Source organism: Thermobia domestica, chromosome 10 (assembly GCF_964235325.1).
Source record: "Thermobia domestica chromosome 10, izTheDome1.hap1.1, whole genome shotgun sequence".
NCBI lineage: Eukaryota > Metazoa > Arthropoda > Insecta > Zygentoma > Lepismatidae > Thermobia > Thermobia domestica.
The window spans coordinates 161,105,991-161,132,643 of NC_137463.1; the positions used below are offsets into that span (position 1 = coordinate 161,105,991).

At 34.9% G+C, this 26,653-nt stretch overlaps 1 protein-coding gene across 1 annotated transcript in view; it reads right to left on the reverse strand.

Moving 5' to 3' along the window:
* The window catches only part of LOC145662798 (phenoloxidase 1-like), a 68,134-nt gene extending 57,510 nt beyond the window's left edge, over window positions 1-10,624 (reverse strand). The window contains exon 1 of the mRNA XM_081728685.1: window positions 10,509-10,624. Within this exon, the coding sequence (XP_081584811.1) occupies window positions 10,509-10,619 (111 nt within the window). The 5' untranslated portion in view covers window positions 10,620-10,624. The remainder of the gene's footprint in view (window positions 1-10,508) is intronic.
* Window positions 10,625-26,653: the final 16,029 nt, after the last annotated feature.

Below are 26,653 nucleotides of genomic sequence, written 5' to 3' on the forward strand. Positions count from 1 at the left end.
CACCTTCTACCTTTTTTTATCTGTTCGCAGATTTCAAAAAGAAGTTAAAATGTGTTAATTTAGACACCAATGACAATGTCATGCATGCCGTAGATGACGTTCTAGACGACTTCGACAAACTTTTTTACACCAGCACCATAAACGCTCTTGACCAGGGGTGGACTGGCCATAATCAAGTATCGGCCCGGTGACCGCTGCGCCCTCCTCACATCAGTGCTCTTGCGCCCTCCTCGGGAAGGGCTAAGACATTTCTTAGCCTCGGGAAGACGCACTGTTTCCTCTCTGAATACAATTTAAAACAAAAAAAAACAAAGCTTCATAATTATTTTATAAATTCGCTAACCTTTGCCCAGCTAGGGCTCCACCCCAGTCCCCGGTATTTGCTCGGCCTGCGGCCTCGCTCTTTCTATTTTCGGTGTGGGAATGCTATTAATAATATTAGATTCACCTCTAAATATATAGATTTGACTCTAATATCGGTTATTTTGGAAGAGTTTTACATATCACCCTTACCAACCCCACGCTCCGCCCTAAATCCCAGTATTTACTCGGGCTGCGGCCTCGCTCTTTCTGTATTTGGCTTTGGGTATGTCATTATAATGATCTTAGGAACCCTGAAATTTATAGATTTAACTCTAATATCGGTCATTTTGGATGATTGTTATATATCAACCCTCCCGCCCCCAGATCCCGTCTTTATTCGGCCTACGGCCTTGCCCTTTCTGTTTTACGCTTTGGTGGTACCATTAATGATCTCAGCGACTTCGAAATATATTGATTTGACTCTAATCTCTGTCATTTTGGATCATTTTTACATGTCTCTCCCTCCCACTAGCGCCGTTAAAGGCGCTAGTGGCGTTACATAAAAACAAGACTCCGTTCAAGACTTACAGATGAACATCTGAAATCATAGTTCTTGATGAACTCAGAAGGAGACATTCTGACCAAAATAGACAACAATCTTATTATTGACAAAGTGTGTGAGAAAGGCAAGGAGATGCGAAGGCTCCTTCAAGCATAAAGCAGTGACTTTACCTTCATTTTCTAGTTTTGTTTTTGAATTTCTTTTTTCGTTAGGTAGGTATATAGTTCTAAATTTACTTTTGTTAATTTGTAGTAAATGTTTCATGTATACTTTCTATTAACGGTTTTAAAAATAGATGAAAAATAAGTTAATGTTATGATGAACATAGCTTTAAAAGGACAGAAGTATGAAAAATAGCATAAGCTTCAAACTTAACTCAAATCTTCAGTTATAATTAAGCTGTTAACAAATGTAGCCGAAGAATTTAAACAACTGGTGTGATTTTTGTAATCTCAGTTAAAGTGTGCAGATTTATATCGGCCTAATATACGAGGCGTGTAAGGCAGTTTGAACTTAAATACACAACGAAAGGTTATTTCAAAAAAAAAGTAAATGTATTTTCAGAAAGTACATACTTTACTCTATTTTTCGACATAGTTGCCAAGATTGTTCAAACACTTATCATACCTCTCAAGCAATTTCAAAATACCCTCTTCGTAAAAAGTTGCCGTCTGCTCCGATAACCGAGAGTTCACTGCCGTTTTCACATCGTCGTGATCATTTTAACGGTTGCCACTGAGGTGTTGTTTGAGGTGGAGGAACAGATGGTAATCGCTCGGCGCAAGATCAGGACTGTAGGATGAGAGGTCTAAAACTTCCCAGCCAAAACTGTCCAACAAATCGCGGGTCTGACCTGCAGTGTGAGGACTTGCATTGTCATGGAAAAAACAATTTCCATTGTCAGCATGCCGCATCATTTGTTTTGAATCGCTCTGCGTAGCTATCACAGGGTTTGGCATGTATGCTTCTGCATTGATAGTGGTTCCTTGTTGCATGAAGTCGACCAACAAAACACCATGCCCATCCCAAAACACCGACGCCATGATTTTGCGCTGGGACAGAGTCTGTTTGGCCTTCAACTTTACAGGCGAGTGTGTGTGTCTCCATTCCATGCTCTGTTGCTTCGATTCGGGCGTGATATCAGAAACCCATGTTTCGTCTCCAGTTACGATCTTACTCAAGAAGCCGTCACCTTCTTCGTAATAACGAGTCAAGAACTTCATGGCACACTCGAATCTTTGGTTTTTGTGGTCCTCTTTAGAAGTTTCGGGACCCAACGGGAGCACAGTTTCCTAAACTTTAGGTGTTCAGAAATAATTTTGTAAAGCACTGATCTCGACACGTCAGGAAATTCGTTTGAGAGACCTGTTATTGTGAAGCGCCTGTTCTCACGAACCCTCGCTTCAACTGAAGCTACCAAATCGTCTGTAATCGAAGAAGGGCGACCGGAGCGGTCCTCCTCATGGACGTTGTCACGGCCATTTTTGAATTCTCGTACCCACTTACGCACTTTGCTTGCACTCATAACAGTATCACCGTACACTTCGCAAATCTATCGATGAATTTCTGCAGCAGACAGGTTACTTGCTGACAAAAACCGTATCACTGAGCGAACCACACACGCGGCGGACGACTTGATAGTCTTAAACATTGTGAAAGCACAGAACACTACCGTACAGATCAGCTATAGAGTTGAAACTGAGCACAGTTGTTCCCGAGGCATGCCGGTACACGACGCACACGCTAGTTGCGGTATGCGCGCGAACTACTAGTGTCTACAACAAAACGGACCTTACTTAAAAAACACGCCTCGTATTTAGTACGCAAAGTCTCTTTGTTTGTTTATGAAAATATTGAATTTGTAGAATTCTATCGTGATTAACTGCAATAGCTACTTAATCTTTTGTTGTTTTTTGTGTACTAATTTTCCGGGGAAGCCCCCCCGGCACTTTCTTTTATTAGGAGGGGATATTCCATTCAAGCGAAAGCCTCAGATAGACGGCGCCCTCCCAGAGTATGTGGCCGCGCCCTTTTTACATAGCCAGTCCACCCCTGCTCTTGACCATCGATGGGCAAAGTTCTTTGAATTTTAAACGGATTATGCTTAAAACTAATATTATATTTGAACCATCAGCTGCTTCTTCCATAATTTTGCCCTCCTGGAACAACGTCCATTTTGATTTAAATAGATAGGAAAATTATACAATGAACTATTTCATATGAAACTCGGGATATATTTCTCGCGTGTGTCAGCTGTTACGAGACGCACAAAGGTAGGTTCACTTTGATTCCAGTACTGGCTCTGGTATAAAGGGCGGACCGTTTCCATGGGTGAAGTTTAGGAGACCAACTGTCACTGTAGTCAACCTGATACTTAAAAGTATCTAAATAGGAACCTTCACGTTTTCATTTTTGGCTACGTTTTAGGCATTTCGTACCACTGTGCGAGACCACGACTCTATGAAGTCTTATCTCATCTCGATACCATCCCTACTTTAATGGGTTATCTCCAAAACTGGCACTAGACAGTCTTAGCATTTGGTGCTAGTAAATACTACATTACAGACAAAGTTTTATAAGAACTACAAATTTACTGTGTATGCTGTACCTATGTTCGATGTTCTTTATATATTGTTTAATATATAACTTGATAGTGTTGCAAATACTTTAGAGTCCTGCTAAACCGATGATCGTTCGGTTGAAAGAAAATTCCGTTAAACCGGAATTAAAGATATTTGATATAATTTGATACATTTTTCAGCGTGAAAAGACGTTGTTGAGATATATGTGATACCTTCAAAATTGAACATTAGAACTGAGCATTGCTGAGGTTGTCATTCGACTAAAACAATGAAGTTTAATTCAAGTTGTAAAAAATAATAATAAAAAAAATCTTCTTTTGAATTGTTTTTAGTAAAGGCCTTTCATAGTGATTCGGCTAACACGGAAATTCGATTGATTGGGATTCCCTTAAACGGAACTGCAGTATAATCAAATTTAGCTGCTGGTCTAGAAAATATTAGTGCCTTAAATAAATAAATTTTATTTTTATTTATTTCATTTTAACTTTGGAGTGACGATAGAAAAGTAGATAATATGGTGATCGTGAAAAAATTCAATTCGATATTTCAACGGATTTATAGTTTCATGACCCCCAAATGCCAGGAAACGGAATTTTGAATATCTCACCGTCTGTTGGTTCCAGTGTAAATGTTCACTCTCTTAGAGGTCAAATCGCTTAACGTATTGAGACCAAATTTTAAATTTCAGGTTTTTATAAGATTCTCTAGAGGTATTTTTGAAAATTTTCTTCCTATCCAGAAAAATAAGAGTAATTTACTGAAGAGCGAAAATCAAGATTTTCGATTTTCTCAGAAACGGTTCTAATGATTTTGTTTATATTTCCCAAGTTAATGTTTCATTAACAATCCTATTTGTCGTTGTTGGAGAAAAATCCAGAAGTAGTAGTTTACTCTGGAGGTTCTTTCTGGGCGATTTTCTCAAGAACGACTCCTGCGATTTTCTTCATATTTCATAAATTTATATTTTATTAACTACCTAACTAACTCTATGTCCTAAGAATCTCGGAGGTTCAATGTCGCGTTCACAAAGGCTCTCTACTGACTTCTGTCCTTAGCCAACTAGATCCAGTTTCTACTTTGTATTCCTATTTCTCCGAGATCCATCTTAATATTATCCTCCCATCTGCACCTAGGTCTTTCTAACGGTCGTTTTTCGATTGGATTTCCAGTTAAAACTTTGAAAGTGTTCCTACTTTTTTTCCATTATGATCTGCCCACCTCAGCCTCCTAGAATTGATGACCCTAACAATGTTCGGTAAACGATATAAATTATGCTTTTCCTTGTTATACATTTTCCACCATTCCTCGTTCCAGTTCCTCTTGGGTCCGAATACTTGTCTCAAACTTTTATTCCCAAATACTTTTAATCTACGTTCTTCCCTCAGAGTAACCGACCACGTTTCGCAACTATACAACACAACAGGCATGATTATCGTTTTATATATTTTAAGCTTCAAATTCCTCGACAGAATTCGCGACGACAAAATATTTTTAACTGAATAATACCACGAATTTTCTTCTTTCAGTCAACATTTAATTTCTTCGTGTATATGGTTTTGGTCTGTTAACATTGATTCTAGATATTTGAAATATCTACTTTGTTAAAACTATTATTTGATATTTTAATACACCCATAATTTGCAGTGTTACAATCCCGGCGACCTTCTATGTATTTAATTTTCCCTGCATTTACTTCCAAACCGATGTACCCGCAAGCGTTTAATAAGACCTGTTCTATTTTTTCTATTGTTCATTTCTTTCTATTGTTATCTTATCATGGGTAGTTTAGTTTAGACACTAGGGGTAGTTTATTATCGGTATGTGTTTTTTCGAACAGAGTCAATTTTATTCATACTTCATCAATAAGTGAGGGGTGGAAGGGGAGAAAAATGTGATAGATGGAAGTGGTTTCGTCTGACATTCGGTATAAAATGTTGTGAAAGCTTTGAAAATAGGGAAAACAGATGGGAAGGGGAATATTGGGACATGGAGTAAACTTTCCCATAAAGAATTACACATTTTTCAACTTACAAATCCTGGTTTTTCGAAAGTATAATTTCTGACTTCCATCTTCTACTTCCTCTTCAAATGTTCCATTATTAACCCGACAATATGGCTTACTCACTTGTTCTGAAAAACTCCACAAGAGGTATTTTAATTTGTTCTTGAGGATGAGATTATTTTTTCTTTAAAGGATGATTTCCTCAAACATGAATTGGACGATTTTGTTCATACTTCACAAATAAATGTTTCATTGATAAGCCGACGGCATAGGACAACTCATTTGCCCTGAAAAGATATTGAAAGGGTAGGGATCTTGGGTACGTTTTGCGGATAATTTTCTCAAAAACTCAGGTGATTTTCTTCATATTCCATAATTGAATGTTTCATTAATAACCTGACAATATGAAATAATTTATCCTAAAAAATACAGAAGGAGTAGTTTATATCACGTTTTTTATTCGGACAACGATTTTCTCAAACACGACTCAGATGAGTTTGTTCTCATTTCATAAATTAAAAGTTCATTAACAACTTGATAATATAGTGTAACTCATTTGTCTAAAAATGCACAATGAGTAGTTTACTCATGCGGTGAGTTCTTCTAGACACTTTTCTCAAAAACGACTTAGTCGATTTTGTTCATATTATATTAATAACCCTATAATATTGCGTAAATCACTTCTCGCGAAAATATCGACTAAAATATAAATAATAAATTTATTATTTATTTACAGTTTCCTCAAGTACGACTCATGTGATTTAATTGATATTTCATAAACAAATATTTTATTAATAACATTAATATATGGTGTAAGTCATTTCTCATGAAAAAAGTTCACAAAGTAAGTTTATTTTTAGGACTGGGTTTTCTCTGAACAAAGATTTCCGAAAATATATTTTCGTTCGTATTTTATAGATAAATGTATCAGTAACAACTGTATCATAGCCTGATTTAGTTTATGAAGTTGGAATGAGAAAGTTTAGCGTGGTGGCCCGTACCTTTTATTTTAGTTGTTTAATTATTGTGTTTTATGTGTGTCTATCTAATCCGTAATAAACGCTTTTGATGATAACAGAAACTAATTAGTTATTGATGGTGATTGTTATTATTGTTATTGCAAGCTTCCGCTTACTCCGATCATTAATGCTCAATACCTTGAATATTGTGGTTCCGGGTTCAATTCCTGGTACGATCTTAGAGATTTTTCGGTACAGATCCAGTATCGTGTGGCAAGCTGTCTTACTTAAAAGGTAGCGGTCAAGTAAGCCATAAATTATTGAAATGCGCTACGAAGGGTCAGGTTGCAAACGAAAAATAGAGCAATCATTATAAATTGTTTTCATTGTCAACTGCGCTTGAGCCGAGTATATATAACTAGCAGAAGTGCCTTATTTTCACATCGGAAGAGTGTTTAATAAACATCAAATAAGAAATTTGAATAGTGTAGAAATTGCCTCATATATAGTAAATTTCTTATTTTCAACTTCAGCTATTCCTACAATTCACCATTGTGTGAATATAAAATAGAAAATTAGAATATTATCTAAATTGCCATCCTCTCCTTTCAAAAAAGAACTTTTCTACCATGCTGAAAAACGTTTTTCCTGATTCTTTAATGAAGTGCTTACATATTGGATTTCACAGGTCCAACTTAAAGAAATATTTTGTGACTTTCAGGATCGGAAAGTAAAAAAATCGGAAAGTTGAATATTAGAGAAATTATTCCCTTTACCCTTTTAGAAGCAGAATTTTCAGAAACACCGAAACATCTGCTCCTTTACTTTTAGTTAAGAGTTTATATACTGAATGGCAGATCTCCAACTTAATCCTTGAAAGAGCATTTAGTTAATCCTTGAAAGAGCACTTTCTCAATAGAGAAACGGAAATGTAAATGTAGTTGTTCCGTTCCTCTTTAGGAACAGATTAAAAAAAATAAAAAAAAGGGGGGAGAAGAAATATGAAACACGTGTGTGCTTGTTTTTAAAGAATTTATCTTCCGACTCTCATGGTTCTAAATTAACCAAATCTTTACATTGTACATTTCTTAAAAAAAGAATAAAAAATTTGAACATTGTAGAAAATGTCTCCCTTTCCTTCTTTAGAAGCAGTTGTTCAGTTTTTATTTATTTGTTTATTTATTTATTTTTTAAAAAAGAGGAGTGTATAGTTTTACTTTTTTAACTTCAGAAACTCGTGACATACTGTAGAAATTTTGACTATCCTTTGCTTTTCTCATTTCTTACATTTTGCTCTCGTGGCAAAGAGAGTATTCCGTCCAAAAATTGACGTTTGTAGCACTCTTTTTTTTCCTTCTATATATATAATGTGTAGTATACCTCACCAGCTTAAAGTGCCTATCTTTTGCCTATGCGTATAATGAAGAAAATATAAACTATATAACATTATTAAGTGCAAATAAATGCACGTAATATTTATTCTTACCTGAATAGAGTATCGAATTTCTCGTGTAATTACTCTGTTTTTAGAATAAATAATAACATTGATCGACACTAGTTTTGGTACAAAGTATAAGCTAATTAAATATCATACCGTAAGGTTAATGAAATCAGAAATTGTCTATCACGTCAGGATCAAAACTTTTGAGTTACAAACGATATGACAGTATACAATTTGCTCTAAAATTACTAAATGTTTTGTGTTGAAAAGAATGTGATGATAGTGGATGCAATAATTTTCTTTCGTCCCTTAGCTTTATTGAAACTTATTTTTAAAATTAGTCATAAGCTAATTTTACTTTTTTCATTTTATTTCGTTTCATTCTTTCTTTATTCAATTATTTTTATTTAGAGTCGCTTTAACGTCTAAGATCATATTAATACTATAATATGCTACAACCTTTCGGTAATGAAATTTGTATGGTTAAATTTTAGTGTATACTGCGGTTTTGAACCTTAAAACACATCAACATCGGCCGGGATTGAATCTATAGGCCAAAGCGGTAGCTCTGAGCCACAGAGACAGGCAATTATATGCACATATCACTGAATAAAATATATTCTAGTCTAATATCCAATTTAACTTTATTTTGTAGATCTCTTACTGCCTGTTGTGCTATTAAATGTTAGTGGAATGTGTTTTCATCCCTATCTGGGTCTGAAACGTGATTTCATTTGCATCAAGCATACACCATGTAGAAATCAAATGTAGCTGCATGAGTTACGCGAACACATTCTGTTATGTTTGTGGTGAATTCAGAACCAGAAAATAAAGACGATCAATTTCAAAATTGCTCAATATACAACACAACTGATATTTTACAAAAAAACTAGAGAGCGTACTAATTATAATTATTTGTTGAATTTATGATGTGTAAAAATGTATTTTTAAAAATATATATTCACTAGAAATGAGTGACGTAACCAGGCAGGATGGAGGGGGAATGACCCGGATCAAGCTTCCCCCTTGTTACAGTTGCGTACCACTTCCTTCATTTAACACTTCATCCACCATCATTCACTTCTTTTTATTTATTGCTTTTTCCTTTAGCATACAATAGGGCATAAGTGTGGGACGTTAAACTTAGTTTCTTTTTTTAAGAAGAGAACTGAACGAAAGCGTCTATGCGAGAAACAAGTCAGATTTTTTAACAATTATTTTTCATTGTTTGACACACACCCACATCCCTTATATACCTCTATACCGTGTCTTTTGATTTTCACATACAAAATTTAGTATGGTATTATATATATTTTATGTATAATAGGAGACTTCAGCTAAAACAGAAGAAAACTTTCCTAAATTTCATGATAGAAATTTCGGTTGTACTACACTGTAGAGAATTCGTTTTTATGAACATAATGATTATAACGTAACATAGCAGAAATAAAATAACAAACTCTAAATATTAAAACGCAGCTACCTACAAAGAGTTGTGTATAAAAAGAAAACATGTCTCCCACGCCGGTTTAATCGATACTTCTCTAATTATGAAGTCAAGGTATGGACATGCAATGCAAAAATTACAGACAGATCAAATCAGTATTCTCTAAAGCAAGGTTTCTCAACCTGGGGGTCGCTAGAGGGTTCCATGGGGTTCCGAAGATAAGCGAAAGAGATAAATATAGTTAGAATCTAATGACGGAAAATATTTTTAAATATTATTTTGAATTTTGTTCTGATAGGCAATTTATATTTTTATCCATACTGTTACGAACAACAAAAAAATAGGTCTACTAAACATTTTCAATAGGGTGCAGAGTTGCTTAAAAATCAATTTAAATGAAAGAGGTACGATATGAAACTAACGAGAACTGCATATTGAAATACAGGTACAATACAAATGCAACAAAACATGCATATTGAAATTCTATTAAAATTGAAAGGTAATGAGATATCTGAGCATGATGTGATTTCACTAATGAGGCAATGCCCAGTTCAATCTTCCTGACGCACATTATCAAGTCATTTTCAACTGATAAGCTATTTCTTGTCTTTGGTTTAATGCTTACCATGAAAAGCAAGTTGCTTTTAATAGTTTTGATGATACTGAACACATGCACAACTATGTACCAAATTCACAACAATATGAGGTAACTGAAAGCGGCGGCCTCTCGAAAATTAAATACTTAATAACTTTTTAAACAACTGGCCAAATTTTTTAAACCAAAATTATAAATCAGTTTATTATTAAATCATATGACCCAAAATTAGGGTAGTTATGAAGTTTTGAAATTTTCAAACGGCCTCTATTTTGAAACAGTATAACGGATCGGATTTAATATTTGTGCTGAGTGAACTGATGAAATTTGGTTTTAATCCATTCGCTTTTAGGAGAGTTACTGTATCCACTATATACAACAAATTGATTCCACTACTATAGAAATAGCTGGATATCGTAAGTTCTCCGCAATAGGTATATTAAAAATCCCACACAAACTTATTACAAACCAAAAATTATAAGGGGTTGCTGGTAAGAGAATGTGATAAAATGGGAGTCGTGATAGGAATTAGGTTGAGATCCACTGCTCTAAAGTAATGAAATTGACAAACGCAAAAGCAAGTGCCTTATCATATAAATACATGAAAGATACTTTACCCTCATCCTTGGCGGAACATCATAGATAACAGTTCCATCTCCTTTCGGTAGGAACACTGGTTCTCCAGGCCTTTCAAACAGATACAGAAGTCGTTGTTGTAAGTTAGCCATAATGTAGCCTTTAAAATAGAAAAGAAGCTTTGTAAGTCAAAGATTCTATAATTTAAATGCTTATATTTAATTTCAAAATACCACATTCCAGTCTCATACCTACCTGTACCTCAAACATTTATATCCTCTTTGGAACATTAACTACACATTATCAAATTATCAACTAAGATCAGCATTGTGCATTCTATTTGAAATGGTAATAGAATGTTAGTTTTCTTTAGCCTGTAGAACACGGAGGTGGAACGTTAAATAATAAAAATAAATAAGCTACAATGGGTTCTTTTGTTTTATAAAAACAGAAGAAAAAGAGAACGTCAATGATCATATTCCAAGAATATCAGAAGTAAGTGTTAGAAATTACTTAAACTTTTTTTTTTCTAATCACTTCTAGTTACTATTTTAAAGTTGTCGAGCTTATTCTTTCAGCCCTTCTTAGATTACAGTTAAATGATATTGGGCAGAGTTAAATTTAAGGATAGTTTGTGGAGAAATGTAAATACAAAAGAAGTGTATGTTTATTGGATAACACTATAGAATTCACGATTAGTTAAAATTCTTGTTAATAACTGTAAACAAGTATTAAGAGAATTCGTTAAAATAGACTACGAAAAAACTAAATAAAAACCAAAGAGATTACAACTTTCAATCATAGTCAACTTTCTTCAAAAAGTTGTGCTCTTGTCGTGCTTTATTGGTAAAAATCAACTTATTTTTATTGTTTTCTTTTTCGAATTGACTACCTCCGAAGTCAAGGGCTAGGTGATCTTTGTTAACACAATTGCTCTTCCATTGCTAAACGGTTAACGTACGCAGCTTTGGCGTGGGAGACCTGGGTTTGATTCCCGGCAGAAGCTCATGTGGTTCGAGTTCCACGTTAATCAGTAGGTCCAAATCTCATATAGCTTTGTTGCTGAAAGGGACGCTAAACTCAAAATCAACTGAACTCGTGCTCTTCCACTGAAACTTTTAACGACTTGTGTTCGTCTTTTTATTAAATCTAGCATCGTGGTTCCATAGTGTACTCGACATGAAATGTATTATAATGAACCAAATCTGAAAGAAAAACCTTTGATTGTAATAATTTTCTTTTTACCTTACTTTTTTTTTTTTTTTTTTTTTTTTTTTTTTACAGCGTTTACATTAGGATTCCCTATTCTACAATAATATTTAAAACGTATCTTCTTCTATTTTTGATTCAAATGTCTATTTAGTAAATATTGTATTAAATATATAATTTTTAGCTCATTGTTTCTATTTCAGCATTACAAGTCTAAACTAAATTTAGTTCAATGTATAACAAAAACATTGTAAATCAAAATATTTTCATGTAGTTATAATTGTTTTTATTTAAGATTAAATTAAGAAATAAAAAATTATAATATGCTGTAAATAAAAGAGCAATTAAGAGAAAGGAAAATTAAGAATATAGGCTCAGCAGTAAAATTGTGTCAATGAATATCGTATTTGAGTATAGAGAAAATCAAAATTATGTTATACCTTCCACTAACAGAAATGCACTACAAGAGATTAAACAATTACCTATTTCTTTATTCTTTTATTTATCTGAAGAAGGACCTTGAAAATTCTGTTTTAGATATGGGAAAGGATATGGGTGTGACAGGATGAATGTGGTTATGGATTCACCTTTCTGTGGCCACATCGCAGGAAGTTAATAGTGATGAGGAAGATCCTTAATAAAAGAAAGGAAATAAGAATAGATATTCACACTGATTTTCAGACTTTTGATCAATTTGTTTCCAGGAAAAAAATGAGGAAGGAACATATTATTTAATGACTTCGGTTTTAAAAATCAACCAAAATAAATAAGCTTAATTCTCTGAAGGAGATATTTTTAGGGGGATTACTCACGAACAAATTTTTCTTCACGTGTTTCATAATCAAATAAAACTTTATATATATATATATATATATATATATATATATATATATATATATATCAGGCACGTAGCCAAGGGAGGATCCGGGGGGTCCGGACCCCCCCTTCGAGATCAGAAATGAAAAAATTAAGGAAGGATAAAACAAAATGAAATGACAAAAAGAAGGATCAGCGTTAAAAATTAAAAAGAAAATTACAGGAAGCTTTTGCTTATTTTCTTATGAAGAGATTTGTATTACTTGCAATATGGTGGCGAGATAAGCGAGGTATTCTGGAAGAGTCAGGGAATTTGAAATTTCAAGAAAAGTTATGGAATTCTCAGAATTCCTGCTACTAGTCAGGGAGATTTCAAGCTTTCGAAAGCATAAGTGCCGTTGTGCAACAGCGTGGACATTTTTAATCATTACTTTTCGTCATCCCATCCTTGCAGTATCAAACATGTTATTTCAAGGACAATTTTCTGTTGCTCCTTTAACCTGTCATTTGGAACCGACAGTAGTTGACGGAATAATAAAAACAAAAAATTTTGTTGAAAGAAAGTTCTGTTAGCATTTGATTCAACAGAGAAAGGAACGCATACATGCTTCGCACAGGAGTTGTATTTGGAAGTCAACGCCTGTGGGAGTATCACCATTGATCTCAGCGACCGCGAAAACTAGGGATTTGATACTAATATCGGTCATTTTGGGCTATTTTTTTTTACATGTCTCGGTATCCACCCCCCGCTGACTCCCGGCCCGCATACTTGCAAGTCATCGCTAATGGAAGTGTCACCATTGATTTCAGCGACCGCGAAAACAACGGATTTGACACTAATATCGGTCATTTTGGATTACTTTTATATGTCTTGGTATCTCACATCCCTCCGGTGACCCCCGGCCCGGAGCCGAATAGCGTGAATTTGGAAGTTAATGCGACTGGAGTTTCACCATTGATTTCAGCGACCGCGAAAATATGAATTGGACACTAATAGCTTAAGTGGTAGAGCCTTGGCTTCGCATTCGGGAGGTCGTGCTTCGAATCCCGCTGCCTACCATCCTGACTGAGGTTTTCCAGGATTTCTCTCAGTCCTACCAGGCAAATGCCGGGATGGCACCTACTAAAGAGGCCCTGGCCAAATCCTTCCCAAATCCTTTCTATTGTTAATGTTGTTGGATATTCAATGTAAAATGGCTTCTGAGCTGTATTTTGGTGATTGTTAAATAAATAAATAAATAAATAAATAAATAAATAAATAAATAAATAAATAAATAAATATTGGTCATTTTCTAATACTTTTACATGTCCCGGTAAACGCCCCCCTGAGACTCCCCTGGTTCGAATTTCGACAAAAACGTTTCACTTTGGTCTGGAGCCTGGACCAAGATATTCGTGACTAAAATTTGTTAAATCTCGGTCAATTTGTCTGGTTCCCAAGCCGGTTCCGGTAAACGCCCCCCTGAGACCCCACTGTTTTGAAATTTGAAAAAACTTTTCGTCTTGATCTGGGGCCTGGGCCAAGGTACCCCTGACCAAAATGTGGTAACTCTCGGTCCATTCGTCTGGTCCCCAGGCCGCACACAGACAGACAAACACACAAACAAACTCTTTATTTTATTTATAGATAGTATATTTATAGATAAACTCTTTATTAGAAGATAGTTTACAAGACAGTATTCAGTATGTACTTTTTATAATAATTGAGGTCATAACGAAAGGAAAATTGTTATATTTGAATAAACAGAAGAAGAACGTAAATATTGCAAAATCTTTTTCAATACTTTTTTATTATTTTGCTCGAAATTTCTTCATAGTTTGTTATTAAAATACTTGCAAACATATCCTCATTTTATTGTCCTAACAAACCAATATATATTGATAGTAAAGTAGTTTAGATTGATCGAGCTCCTGGGCCTTCAGAATTTCATGTCACTCCCCCCCCCCCCCGTTACGAAATCCTGGCTAAACGAACCAATATATGTTCCAGTAAAATAGTTTAGAGTGATCGAGCCCCTTTTGTGATGACCACAGTATTTCATGTCACAATCTCCTTTACCATAAATCTAGGGACGTTAAATTCAAGATTTCATTTTCATTTTAATACATCCGAAGAGGTTAGCTGAAGACCGTGAAGCATTTAAACTCCTTTGGTTGCGACAAGTGGCCTACTAATAATGACAGAATAGTTATGATAATGATGGTGTTCAAACCATCCACTTAAAATATTATTCTTTACTTTGTAGATTGCTTTTAACTCCACAATAAATAAAGCTTATATGTGTTAGTTTGTGATGGGAGCTCATGTGGTTCGGATTCCACATTAATCAGTAGGTTCGCGTCTCATATTGCCTCGTTGCTGAACGGGACGTTAAACTCAAAACTAACTTAATATATATTAGTTTAGGTCTAATGTACCACAATTATGCACTCAGGTTAAGGGAGATGGTGGAATGACGAAGCGGAAGCTGAGATCTACTTTACATTATATGTATGTACATACCTAAAATAGAAGGGAAATGAAATGTTACCCGTCCCTCTCTTAAATCCTTTATTCTTTTTCTTTTTTTAAAGTCCCTCCACATCCCCTGCCTTTGCCTGATTTAAGGACTTACCGGCAGACGCAACTGCCTCTTACTCTATATAATCTCTCTCAATTTTTATTCTTATCTCCTCTCTGTTCGTATTCTTACCTCACTTGGGGGTGTGGGCTGAATTCTTTTTAGCCTGGTGCCTAATAACAAAATCAGGCTCTATCTTCTGCAACTTTATAATCTATAATTAAAACAATTTTAATATACATTTAAAATAGTACATATACAAATATTAACACAAAACAATTACAATAACATACAAATAACAGCTCTAACATATATGCTAATGAGATTAAATCGTCGTTTCTCCTTGGGTTGTACTGTTTCTCAGTTTTATCTTTAATACACTTGTAAACAATTAAAACCTTTGTAAAATCGTAAAATTTTGGATCTTCCGTGTGTGTATTAATGATTTCCCCTTATTGGATTCTCACTTAATCATAATTATTCCTCTATTAGCGGTCTTCCACGATTCACTTGTATTATTAATCTTACTTACAATTAGTTTCTCTTCCTGTGAGTACCAACTCAAGTCCAAGGAAACAGTGATTTATTAAACTATTCTATAGTGGTCTTCCACCATTTCTAATAATACTCACAAGTAAACCTTACGTTTGGGTGAATCGAGTTGCTGACTGAGACACATATGAGAAAGTAATGCTAAATGTGGTCAGTATTTCAGTGAAGTTGTAGGTGCGAAGCTCCAGGGGTTTAGGAGATACGGCTACCAGAACATCACATGGAAGTACAGAATAGTCTTCATACAGTTGGAGGTAAAAGCCCTGTAAGACCTCTTGTAACGGCAAAAGGTGAATAACAAATATATGGGTACATATTAGGACTAGGGGAAAGTCATACAGTAAGGGTATACCTGACAGCGGCTATCTTGAAATCCGCCATTTTGAATTAAGGTTAAGCTTTTAAAATAGGAATAGGGTCATGTGATACATAATTTAAAGCGCAAATTTAATCAGAAGAACAGTGGTGACGTTAATTTTGTTTTACGCGCAACTGGTAAAAAGATACAGGGAAATTAAATATTGTTGCAGCATATGTATTAGTCCTTTACCCCACCTTGTAAATTTTTTGTTAATGATAATTATTAAATAAAAAGCAGGGGGATAAATATTAGGTCTATAGTAAGAGTTGCCTTGATGGCGACCATGTTCAAATCCGCCATTTTGAATCAGACAAAAGTTTTAAACAAAACGCATAACATTGACACCTTATTAATAGCAAATTTTACCATAAATCCAACGGTATAACCATTTTTGCTTTATCATTAACCAACATTTGTTATCGCATAAACAAGTTTCTAATTTAAGGAAAAATCACCAAAGTGGAATTGAGTCATAATTGAACTTGGGCCTTTCTTCCAGAAAGGTCCTCAATTAGTACAATCAATATGTAGTTCAGAAAAGAGTGCATGACTTGCAGAAATGCTCTGCCCACAGTGAGCACACCTGACAAAGGCAATCGAGTTACACTTGACACATTTGTCGTTAACAACTCCGTCAAAGCAGTAGTCGTAAGGAGCGATCCATTTAATTTTGTGCTGGTTAATGATAAAGCAAAAATGGTTATACTGTTAGAGTTATGGTAAAATTTGCTATTAATAAGGTGTCAATGTTATGCGTTTTGTTTAAAACTTTTGTCTGATTCAAAATGGCGGATTTGAACATGGCCGCCATCAAGGCAACTCTTACTACAGACCTAATATTTATCCACCTGCTTTTTATTTAATAATTATCATTAACACAAAATTTACAAGGTGGGGTAAAGGACTAATACATATGCTGCAACAATATTTAATTTCCCTGTAACTTTTTACCAATTGCGCGTAAATCAAAATTAACGTCACCATTGTTCTTGTGAATAAATTTGCGCCTTAAATAATGTATCACATGACCCTATTCCTATTTTAAAAACTTAACCTTAATTCAAAATGGCGGATTTCAAGATGGCCGCCGTCAGGTATACCCTTACTATATGACTTCCCCCTAGTCCTAATATGTACCCATATATTTGTTATTCACCTTTTGCCGTTACAAGAGGTCTTACAGAGCTTTTACCTCCAACTGTATGAAGACTATTCTGTACTCCATGTGATGTTCTGGTAGCCGTATCTCCTAAACCCCTGGAGCTTCGCACCTACAACTTCACTGAAATACTGACCACATTTAGCACTACTTTCTCATATGTGTCTCAGTCAGCAACTAGATTCACCTAAACGTAAGGTTTACTTGTCAGTCTACGGTTCTCTACCAGATAGACTATTACACTTAAGATCATTAGATTACTCTATCTTCATTGGCATACACAAAACACACAACATTTAGACGCTTCACACACAACACTAACACTAATTTTCCTCCATAATTAATCTATATTGCTATTTGATTTACGCATACTTATTGGATTATTATAAGACGTGCATATTGTTGGAGTTTTTTTATCTTCTTGCTAAGTCCAGTGCTATTTGAGCCCTGTTTATTTCCGATATTCGGGTACAAATTTTAATAAAATTTTTTCTGCCACACTCTCATCTCACCAATTCCTTTATGAGCATTCACTTTCATTATTCGAATGTCTTCTTTAGAATAAGCATATGTCTTAAACATATACCTGCAAGAAAACGATCAAGTAATAAGAACGAAACTAAATCAAGTCAGAACCCAACTGGGTTTAATAGAACTAATCCGTAATGAAGCTTACAGAAATGATTTTAAAATTGGTGAAATGAGAGTGTGGCAGAAAACTACAGAACCTCGACAAAACACACCGAGATAGCATTGCCTACCACAAGTACACATAATCTGGGATCGAGCCAGGGACCCTTCACACCAGAGACTTGTGTTTTACATACTTAAGATCTTCCTCAAAATTACTTTTTTCGTTTCAATAATCATGGCAGATATACATCCGCAGATAATACATTAAATTTACATATTTCGTTAAATATGCAGCTATTAAAGAGACCTCGAACATTAATAAGTCTTTTAAAAGCACTCCTAGCGTTAAGGGGCAAAAAGGGCGCCAGACAACTTTTTAGTTAAGTGATATGTAGCGTGCATGTTGTCTTCTTTGCATTGTCGTAACTACGATATTTTGCCAGGGGAGGGCCATGGCCTCTTACTGCTGATAATTGAAAATCTTACCTGTGGTCCGACGATTGTCCACGGAGACAACAGTGCTCCAGGATGACTTGACCCCGCTTGTCTCCTCTAGTTATGCCTATACTATCCTCTCATTGTTTTTTGCTTTCTATACTATAATTTCCTAACTCCTAATTAAACTGGCAAATTGCTTCCTAATGATAGATCAATACTGAATATTTTGAGACCCTACCGCGAATCGAATCAGAAACCACATGCAACAAACGCATGCTTGCTAACCGTTTACACACTAGAATACCAGTAGACCTCAACTAAATTACTTTAAAATTATGCGTAAACTGGAATCTACTTTGCTAACGGGATCCCCTCTTCCTACTTTTACCAACACAAGTCATCATAATTTTCTTCCATCACTGATAGGCTACCTGCCTCCCCCATCCAAAAAAAAAAAAAAGTTTATATATAATATGGTTCTTAGATAATTTCTTTACCTTGACATTCCTACCGGTGAATTCCTACTCAGTGTTCTTAAACGCATTTGCAGCAGTCTAATTTTATAGTCCTCATATATTTCGATTCTTTAGCTAACAAAATCTTTACTCTCTGACAGAAGTCTTACGATGACACTCTTGGTTTGATTGCAAATTTCGAATTTATTTTCCTTATTCTTCTGTATTCTTAATAAACTCAAAAGTTTTACCTTTTTGTTCCTCATTTCGCTGTTTTTGAACTTGTCCTATGAACCATCTTCGTTTATTCCATTTCCCGTTTTAAAATCTAAAATATACATTATTCTTGCTATCATCCCAGTCCTCGATGTATTCTTTCCATCTTCCTTAAGTTGTAATTCGCTCATTTAGACTCATATCTATCTGTAGTTTCTATATTCTCCCTACCCTAACTCCTTTTTATTTAAATGAAATTTACCTTCATATACATTATTCAAATTTTCATATTCTTTTTAATTTCTCTTGTCACCTTCCCTTCTATTGTATATTTTCCTGCCTTTGTATAGATTTCCCTTCTTAATTCGCAGACCAATTTTCTATATATCCCTTTCCTTCCCTTCTCCAGTTTTTCTTCGTCATGGAATCCATTGTTACTGGTTAAACAATGAAGAAGGCGTGTGCCTATAGCCGAGACTACTTTGACTAACCAACAAGTGTAACGTTAAAAAAAAAAAAAAAAAATCTTTGAAAGTGGCACACTTCAGACGGACATTTTAATCACATCAACCTGTTTAACAACGACATAACTTTCATTTGTTCTACCTGTGTTTTTACTCCTTCCACATAGATCTAAATACTTTCAGCATTGATCCATTTATCTCGTACTCAAAATATTTACGTCTCCCCCCCTCCCCCCGCCAGATATCTATAGACTGTTTTATAATTCCTTTTACAGCGCTTGAGGATGAAAGTAAACACGAAAACAAGCGTCGAAAAAAGCGTCCTTTCTTAGTTATGAGCACGGCAAAGTGCAGGAAATTGAAGTTTGAGCATTAAAAGCGTTAGAAGAAGCGGTATGGTGAATTTCAGAGGAAATCATATTTGTATTTTCGAAACATACCACATTCAAGATGTTCGGGAAATTATGCAAGATTTTATTACACCTTGATCCACTCAATCCACGATTATCTATGAGACCTTGACTTAATTTGTGAAATTTTGTATTTACTTTTCCCAAAACTTTGAATTTGTTATTTTCTGACAACACAGGTGTGGTGCATACTAAACGGGCCCTGACCGATACCTTCCCAAATCCTTTATTGTTATTGTTAAATATTCAGTATAAAATGCTTCCGAGCTGTATCTAGTGATTGTTAAATACATAAAATGAAATATATTTTAAAAAAAAATAGAACAAATACGCAACATGGTAGAAAGGAAAAATAGATAAAGACAAAAAATCCTCTCTTCCTAAAAGTCTTTCTTAAAAGAAATAAAAGTTGTAAACTAAAAAAATGGAGTTTTTCCACTTTTTAAATTCAAAAGTAATTGTTCATTATTTTTTAAAAATTAAATCCGACGAAGCAAATAAGGAAACCCGCAAGTCTAGCTCTTCTACAGTAGTTAGATTACATTTTCCGTGATCAGACATGTTTTCAGACATTGAAAGGTGTTTCTCAGACATTGAAGGGTATTTTCTCAGACATTGAAAGGTATTTTATGGGTAACCGAGGCTACCGGCGGTAGTCCTGCAACATTAATAAAGAAAGTTAATATAACACGTATAAATGAATTTAAAATAATACGTTTACACTTTATTATCTTCTTTTCATGGTACTAGTTTCTCTATATTTTCGCAAACGTGAATACATACTAAGGCAGCCGTTAACGCTTAGAACGCAATCCCTCTCGCTTTTGTAAACCCTGATTATTGGGTAACCCCTGGAATACCGCAGTCGTCTGCCAGTAGAGAGAAACGTGTAACTGCTAGAGCGCCCACGTAGTTTCCTCCGTAACAGTGTCCATCAAGCCGCGGGATGGCAACCAAGCAAGTTTCCTCTCTGTGGATCGGTTTCCGTAGGCGAAGCGAGTAAATCGAAGTTACGAACAATGACATAGCAGCCATTTTGGGACTATCTGAGAATTTCGGGGCATCATTTCGTAGCGCTTTGCGTCAACGCAATGCAAAATTTGGTTTACTTTGCGATTCTTGTTATTGTACTTATACTTACTTATTACGTTATTTGCACTGAGTTGAACCCGCTGATTTTGCGCCAGTCTTTACGAAATGAAGCCCGCAGACAGTATTGTAGGTTGGAGAATGTGTTAACTTCTATTACTCCGGCGAGCATTGTGAGTAATATCTAGTGGGAAAATGAAATGCTACGAAGAAAATTATCAATTTTTATTTTTGTTACAAAGTAAACTGATTAAAGAACGTTTTTTTGTAAGGCTAAACTCGATACACTAATGGATTTAAGACCAAATAGCAAAATCACGATACATATTTCGTGATGCAAAGTAATGAACGACAAATATTGTACGAGATAACCGGGCATATTCCATAACCGTTTGCATTAACACAACACAAAATTTGCGATTTACGTAAGGATAATGGACATAAAACAATTATAATGGTCTGCATTTTTGCGTTACTTGCTATGCTCAGAATTTTTGCGATGGCTGGTACGGAATGACAATTAACGTCAGTAACAGAATCAACTCTTGAGGGAAGTGACATTGGTAAAAATTAACATTTTACGAATGCAATCCACGAGAAGTTAACTGCGCAAATGTACCTATATGATGGAATTTTATTTACGGTGGAAACACATTAATGGTCTCAAAGCAAAAGTTCAAACAAAACACATATATAACTTTTTGTTCATTGTTATACATATTATTATTATTATTATTATTATTATTATTATTATTATTATTATTATTATTATTATTATTATTATTATTATTATTATTATTAATAATAATAATAATAATAATAATAATAATATACAAGGTCAGTGGTAGCCCATTCCTTCAAACCAGTATATGCCACTGTGTTTCATCACTGCTTATTAAATTATCAAACCTTGAGCACACTGTCAGACAAAAGGATTTTAAAAGGGTGTTGCCTGGACTTACGAGCTGATGTACTATTCCAGCATTCACTTAATCTGTCAAAGAAAAGCTTGGAAAGACCAGTGAGAATGGCTGGCTATCGATTTTTTAAAAATGGAATTACTCGAACAGATGTTTCCAGCAAAATTTAAACTTAGGGCCGTTCATACATATGTAAATTCCACTAGTAATAATAATAATAATAATAATAATAATAATAATAATAATAATAATAATAATAATAATAATAATAATAACTCGGTCAAGAATGTGTGAAAAAGCCTTTGCAGATCAGCTATCCTAGTAGTCTCCTTTCCAATGCCTTTAACGAAGGACGTCATCCCTCTGACATCATTATCATCAAGCCGGAGATGCCATAACAACCTTCATAATGTGAAATAAATAAATATACTTACATCTTTCTCTGAAGTAATACGTGGCAAATTAAATGTTCTTTGGAATTTCTTCTCTATTTCACGATATCTTTGCTTTTACATTTTCATCAACGGAATTTACATAGCTATTGTCTCTTTTCCTTTTTAACCAATTCTAACAATTTCTTGGACATCTTGCAAATTGCGAAGTGACTCTTAGTTCGTCAACCCACAAAGAAAATTTACACACTACTAACCAAATATTTTCGAAGTGACACACTAAAATGATCAAAGACTGCTGTGACACGCTCATACGCTACAAGACACGCTCCTGACTTGCTTTTTCTACCCCGTCCTGTTAACAAATTTTCTTCAAATATTTTTTTATCTGAACGAAAACGAATCAAAAAAGAAAACGGTTTATTTTTATCCCAGTTTTTGCCCAATAGGTTGCAGAAAAACTACTACTAGTACTGGCAGCTCAGTATTTATTGAAATGAATCGCCTCTTTCTTTGATGTCAATTGCGGCTACAAATGAGCAATACTAATCCGAGGTTGTGGTTGATGGTATTGAGAACGATGCTGAATGCTTTACATTAGACCGATGATAGGTGACGTGTTTTGTTATTTTTGTAGAGGTTATCTATTCCTTGGCGCAAAAATATTAATTTAGTAAAGACCACACTTTTTCGGAATTTTCTTCCGCGATTAGAAAATAACTTTTTCCGCGATGATAGGGTCCCGTATTGCTTCGCCAATGAGTAGACTTTAAATTTTGATCAAATAGGACGTGAAACTGTGATCATTGTACAACGATATGTTGTATTTTTAATTGTATTCTTTCGGCAAAATGTGTGATCTTTTCTATAAATATGCACTAGCCAGCTAGCTTAAAAACAAGAAGAAAAGGAAACATATCGTGTTATAAATTAGTGTATGTTTTGTTGTTTATATTTCACCAAGACGATGTGTTTATATGTTACTATGGGACAGGGCCGGCGCTAGAAGTTTTGCCGCCCTGGGCGGTGCTTTCACATGCCGCCTCGGCCGCCCCTATATTCTTTTCTTTTTTCAAATTTTGCCGCCCATCAGACTTGCCGCCCTGGGCGGTGGCACGGCTCGACCCCCCCATCCTCGCGCCGACCCTGCTATGGGAACAGAAACAAGGTTAGACATAATATCAACTAACTTTTAAGGATCATAAAGTTTATAAACAGAAGGTATACAATAAACGACATTTTGCATTGTGTCAATTTAGTTTAATCATTGTGGCTCAATAAGAAAGTATAATGTTAGAATCAGGATAATAAAACGAAAAATAATAAACAGTTGTTATATATTTTATGGTGCCGAAACGCCGAGAAACCTTGTGTATCGTTCAGAAGTTTTAGTAAAATGATCACAATTGAACCTAATATTAATTTCACTGTTCTAAGAAGTGGCACAATAATAGATAGACGTGTCAAGATGAGTGACATTGAAAACGAAGTGGTTGGTAACAGTATGAGTGAGACCGGAACAAATCATACTGAGTGAGAAGTGAAATTTAGTATGGTTGATCTATTCAAACAAGTATCACAACAAATATCTCAACAAAATATGCAGTTACAACAACAATTTGATGGAAAATGAATCAACTTAAGGATGAATTTTGACAACACCGTAAGGATGAATTTTCTCAACTTAAGGATGAATTACATCAACTTCTTGATAGCAAGTTGGACAAACAGCAGCAGCAATTTGATACTAAGTTAGTTGTAATACAACAGCATTTGGACCAGCGCTTAGGACAAATGGTGGAACGAAAGGATCAGCACATGGAACAGGTTGAAGAAATGTCATCACAGGTTAATATGAGTGCTTTAAATGAATCTGAACCTTCTACAGAAACAATTGAAAATGCAGATTTTGAGTTTATATTAGTGAAATTTACTGAATTTTCACAAAAGCATACTGCCGTATTGGTTGGATCAGACTGTCCCAACTTTTCTTGTCAGTCGAATGTTTTTGATTGTCTTATGGATGCAGCATGTAATGAAGATTTTGGTATGCATCAATGTGTGAAAAGTTATGATCGTTTTCGTCTAGTGAATGCTATTAACTACTTGAAGTTACAGTATCATGTTGAGTATGTATCATGTCATGATATTAATCCTGAAGATGAAGTAATGGTAATAGAATCATTTAATGGTATGTTCATGAAGTTATTTCATGTAGCAAGAAGTAAGTTGATTGCAGTATTTGTGAAATTCAGAAAGAAAACGTGTGTTCCAACCAATGTTTGTATTGATTGGTCGATTGAGTTGAATCTGTTGAACTGTGCAATCAATGAGAAGACCAAAAAGATAATAGTGAACAATCCGATGATACACATACGGAGCATAATACAGTGCGTTGATTTCAATAATCTAAGCATGAAATTGCGAGATTTTAAAAATCCTTCAATGGTACAATACAGTAATAACTTGAACCAAACTAACCTTAATCGAAACCAAATTCGATACATTCATGTGAGATTAAAGTGTGATCCCAATGTAAAAGATGATGTTAAATATATGTGTACCGGTAATGTAACCAAACCTAACTACAGAGATGGAAGTCAAAATGGTTGGCGAAGAGAAGATTGGATTGACAGAAAGAGGAAGAAGTCAGACAGAAATTATCCGCCTGACAACAATGCGGCTACTTCTAAGAAGCAAAACAGAGGTACATCGGATACCCGAGGGAGTCTTCGTAGAATAGAAACCATGGCAGGATAGACTACCGTGGATGTAATGTAAAGGACAAGTACAGATCCGTTAGGATACACGATATTTCACTACCAGTGAAACAAACGAGAACTGAACCTAATTTTACCGGTAATGTAAACGAACCTAATCCTAATAGCAACAGTAATAGTAATTGTGTAACCGAACTCAGGGGTGTCCATCCCCCCCAAAGCTGATGGCGCACTCCCCCCAAAAACTAATAATCTCTTCCCTCCTCAAAACTCAAGTCCTCTAAAAACAATTACCCAGTGTAGCAGTAGTTTATATAGTACTAGTAATTGTTATTTTTGTTGTTGTTCTTATTTCCTGTAGTAGTATCATATAATGCTTGTAGTAGTAGTAGGGGCAGTAGTAATTATAAAAATGGCATTACTTTTATTAGTAGTCTTGGTATTGTACAATACTAAATATGTTCTATAAGGATATTGAAGGGTATAAAAACTTCTACACACTGTGTATGGCACAGGTATTCTTTTTTTTACAATTAGTAGTATTATTTTTTTCTTTACAAAATATTAATATAATTCCCTTGTACATGAAAAGTAAGACGCAAGTTACAAGTTATTGAGTTTGATACCAAAAGAAAATGTTATCCTCGAAATTAGCCTACAAAAAGAAGTGATATCCAACAAAAAACATTCCTGTAAAAGAGCCAAGTACGAGTGGCCTTAAAAAGAATTGAAATCACAAAAATAGGCGCCAAGTTCTGGTGGACAACAGTACCAAACACTCACTGGCTCACTTCAAATTTAGATTTGAAACTTGGCTGTTGTCTGTATGGTTACCACTAGCTCACAATTATGTCAAACTACTTTATAATTTTCAACAGACATCATAGGCAAGTTTGAAATCTAAATTTGAAAGTGATTCCTTGAGTGTTTGTAACTGTTGTTCACCAGAACTTGGCGCCATCCTTTCATATAGCAACTTGCGTGGTACTTCATTCATAGAGTTTCTAAGCAGGGGGTAGGGGGATTCATTCTCGAGATTAAAAAAAAAAAAATCGCATCGTGTTCCAATGTTATTCTGACGACAGCAGAATTACTTATTCTACATTAGAGTAAAATTCTTCCCCAATTTTTTTATTCCCCCAAATTTTTTTCTCGATGGCACAACTTGCGCCATTCACCCTTCCTGTAGGTGGCCCTTCTCTCTTAAAACGAACCAACCTTTCCTTTCATACGGCTACTTGCGCGGTACTTCATTCATCGAGTATCGAAGCAGGGGGTACGGGGGTTCACCCCGAAAAATTTTTGAAAGTTAGCTTCTCAAAATCGTGTTTTAATGCTATTCCGACAGTAAAATTGCTAGTTCGAAAGTAGAGTAAAATCCCCCCCCAAATTTTTCTCAATGGCGCAGCTTGCGCCATATATCCCCCCTGTGGGCGGCCCTGACCGAACTTAATCTTAGTAGTAATAGCAATAGCAATCGCGCCACACGTAGAAAGCATGTAATCATTAGATCTGATTTTCTTCGAATTGGATTTTGTAGAAAAATCATAGATGGCAAAAATTCTCAAAGTAAGAAACGAAGAACTGTAGAAGTAAATAACGCGCAATACTGTATTCCTATTTACGACTTTCAATGTAACTTATATGAAGTCGTTGGTCATGTAACTTAAGCTAAAGTTACGTGTCTGAGAAAACCGTATCTTATTTATGTACGCGACGTTTGATAGATGGTATGTAATCTCAATAGAGAAAACGAAGAATCTTATTTATATTTATTCCAACTTATTGTGT